We start from the raw sequence: 2,500 nt of genomic DNA on the forward strand, positions 1-2,500 counted from the left end.
GGCGGGTGTGTGGGCGGGCGTGGGTGAGCAGGCAGACAGAGCTTGGAGCTTTGAACTCTCTTTTTTTTGTGTGTGTGTGGGCGGGCGTGCAGGCGGGGTGGAAGGAGCAGCCAGCTGAACGGGCGGCCGAGACATCACCCCGTCGTGTGTAGCGCCGCCTCCAGCACAGATCGCAGCCCGCCCTGAGATACGCCCGCCGCCCACTCTCTGTCCCGCGGCCCGAGTGTGTGTGGAAGGGGTGGGTGGAAAGGGGGTGGGGGCGGATCGCCGGATATTGGGGTGCGTTAAGTAGGGTGGATGCCAGGTGGACGAGTGGCGCCTAAAGGGGCAAATTTATCATTATAAACACGAACACAAACCACACACACACACACACACACACACACACACACACACACACACACACACACACACACACACACACACACACACACACACACACACACACACACACAGACAAAGAAACACAAACACAAACACCACAATTAGAGAGAAAAGACAAGTGGCTCATGTGTCCGACTGGCATCCACAAAAGGGGCCAATGAATGTGTTTTAGGTATATTTTGTAATGTGGGTTATCTCATGTGATGATTACTAATGATGATGGTAATAATGGCGATGATGTGGGGTGATGATAAACGGAACGTACGCTCTTTTTTTTTTTTTTTTTGAGGACTGGCTACATACAAGGTACACAGCATTTTTCTTTTTTTTTTTAAACTAAGGCTTGCATAGAGCTTGTGAGCTGATGGCACCTCTATATGTCAACAAAATTGATTAACACGCGTCACTTGCATGTCAGTTCCGTTATTTATGATCTTGACAATTTTTTTTATATATATCTAAATCTGCAATGATGATACACAAAACGAATTAAATAATAATAACAAGAACAAGAACAACAACAACAATGATAATGATAATAGTAATAATAATCAAAATGATAAGAATAAGATCAATAAGAATAATGATAATGATAATAATAGATAATAAACAATAAGAATAACATCAATAACAGTTAGGCACTTAAAAAGTAAATGTATTTATCTAGCTTTTGAGTTTTTCGTCCCCCTCAGTACTCCAAGTATGAAATGACCTTCACTTCTATATTTTGAGAGAACCCGTTGCCATGTACAATACTGAGGTAGACGTTTCCCGCCAGTAAGCAGTCATGGCAACAGAGGAAAAGGGAAAAAAGGAAAAGGGTTGGCGGCTTTTTTTTTTTTTTTTTTTTTTTGCATATTTTTTTTTCTTTGCTCTTTTTTTTTTTTTTGGAAGGGGATGGGGTGGGGTGGAGATGTGTTTTCAAGAGGGTTTTCGGAGGTAAGGGGTTGGGGGGGTTGGGAGTGTATGTTGTGTGTAGGAGGTGGGGGGAGGGGGGAGGGGGAGATAGAGGAGAGTGGTGTGTGTATGTGTGGTTTGAGTGTGTAAGCATTTTTTTTTTTTTTTTTTTTTTTTTTGAAAATAGGGTATGGGGATAGGGGACGTGCAGAAGAGCTGAAAGATATGTATATAGGCAATGAATGTGTATCATGTTCAGGGAGGGGGGATGGGGAGTGGGGGGAAGGGGAGAGGGGAGAGGGGTGGGGGAGGTGGGAGGTGGTGGTTAAGCTTCCCCTTCCCCAGAGAGGTTAACAAAGGGGTATGAGGGGGGGGGGTAGGGTAAGGGAGGGAGAGGGAGAGGGGGAGGGGCGAGGGAGGGGAGGGGGTGGCTACACACAGTTATAAAGAGAGTGAAATTTGAGTCGAGCCGAAGCATTCGTACAGTGGCGAGGGGATCAATATTTGTATAATGTGTTATATGCTGCTGGTGACCCCGGTAGAGTGGGCATTACCTAGAAGTGGTACGGCATCGCTTGTTGTTGGCATGGTATCATTCACCATGTTTGAGAATACAGTCAAGGATAGCAAGATGGTAACCCCTGAAATAATAATCAAATGCAGAAGAGTGGAGTAAGAAAATAAAATCAACTTGTGTGTTGGTTTAAAAAAAAAATACTTAAAAAAGGGACAACTGGTGCTTTTTTTTTACCGAATTTTGGGGAAAAAACTGTTCGCATCAAGATTAATCTACTTGATGATGGTGAAATGGCATGAGTTACTCCGTACGTCGGTGCCTACCTATTAAGGGAACAGATTCACTGGTAGTCGGCATAGACCCAGTTACCATGTCAAGGAAGACAGTGAGTGAAAGCAGTACAGTCACACCTACGAAACAGTAAAAAGAAAAGGAATATACTGGGTTAACATTAATGGATACACATTCAACTGAAGCAGGAGTGTCCATTTTCTGTAGGCGACGAGCTTTTTCTCTCTTTTTTTCTTTCTTTGTTTTTTTTTTGGTTATTTACTTATATATTTATTAAAACGGAAAGTAGGAAATGTCTCTGCAGCTGGCAGGAACAAATCTGTAAGCTTATATGGCTCTACAGGATGGAGGGTTTAGAAAATTGAGGCAAAAGTGACACGGGGGATTTAACAAGGTCAATAAGGATCGGGA

General features: G+C 43.4%; 1 protein-coding gene across 5 annotated transcripts in view; it reads right to left on the minus strand.

Moving 5' to 3' along the window:
- The window catches only part of LOC113811765 (neuronal acetylcholine receptor subunit alpha-7), a 427,407-nt gene that overhangs the window by 89,846 nt on the left and 335,061 nt on the right, over positions 1 to 2,500 (minus strand). For 2 of the 5 annotated variants that reach the window (XM_070141081.1, XM_070141076.1), the window contains exon 8: positions 1,836 to 1,922. The exons of 2 other annotated variants lie outside the window; for them this stretch is intronic. In XM_070141081.1, the coding sequence (XP_069997182.1) occupies positions 1,836 to 1,922 (87 nt within the window). Of the gene's footprint in view, positions 1 to 1,835; positions 1,923 to 2,121; positions 2,209 to 2,500 lie in introns of all 5 variants that reach the window. One more of the 5 variants, XM_070141077.1, reaches the window with a different exon arrangement.

Source organism: Penaeus vannamei, chromosome 27 (genome assembly GCF_042767895.1).
Source record: "Penaeus vannamei isolate JL-2024 chromosome 27, ASM4276789v1, whole genome shotgun sequence".
NCBI classification, from domain to species: domain Eukaryota; kingdom Metazoa; phylum Arthropoda; class Malacostraca; order Decapoda; family Penaeidae; genus Penaeus; species Penaeus vannamei.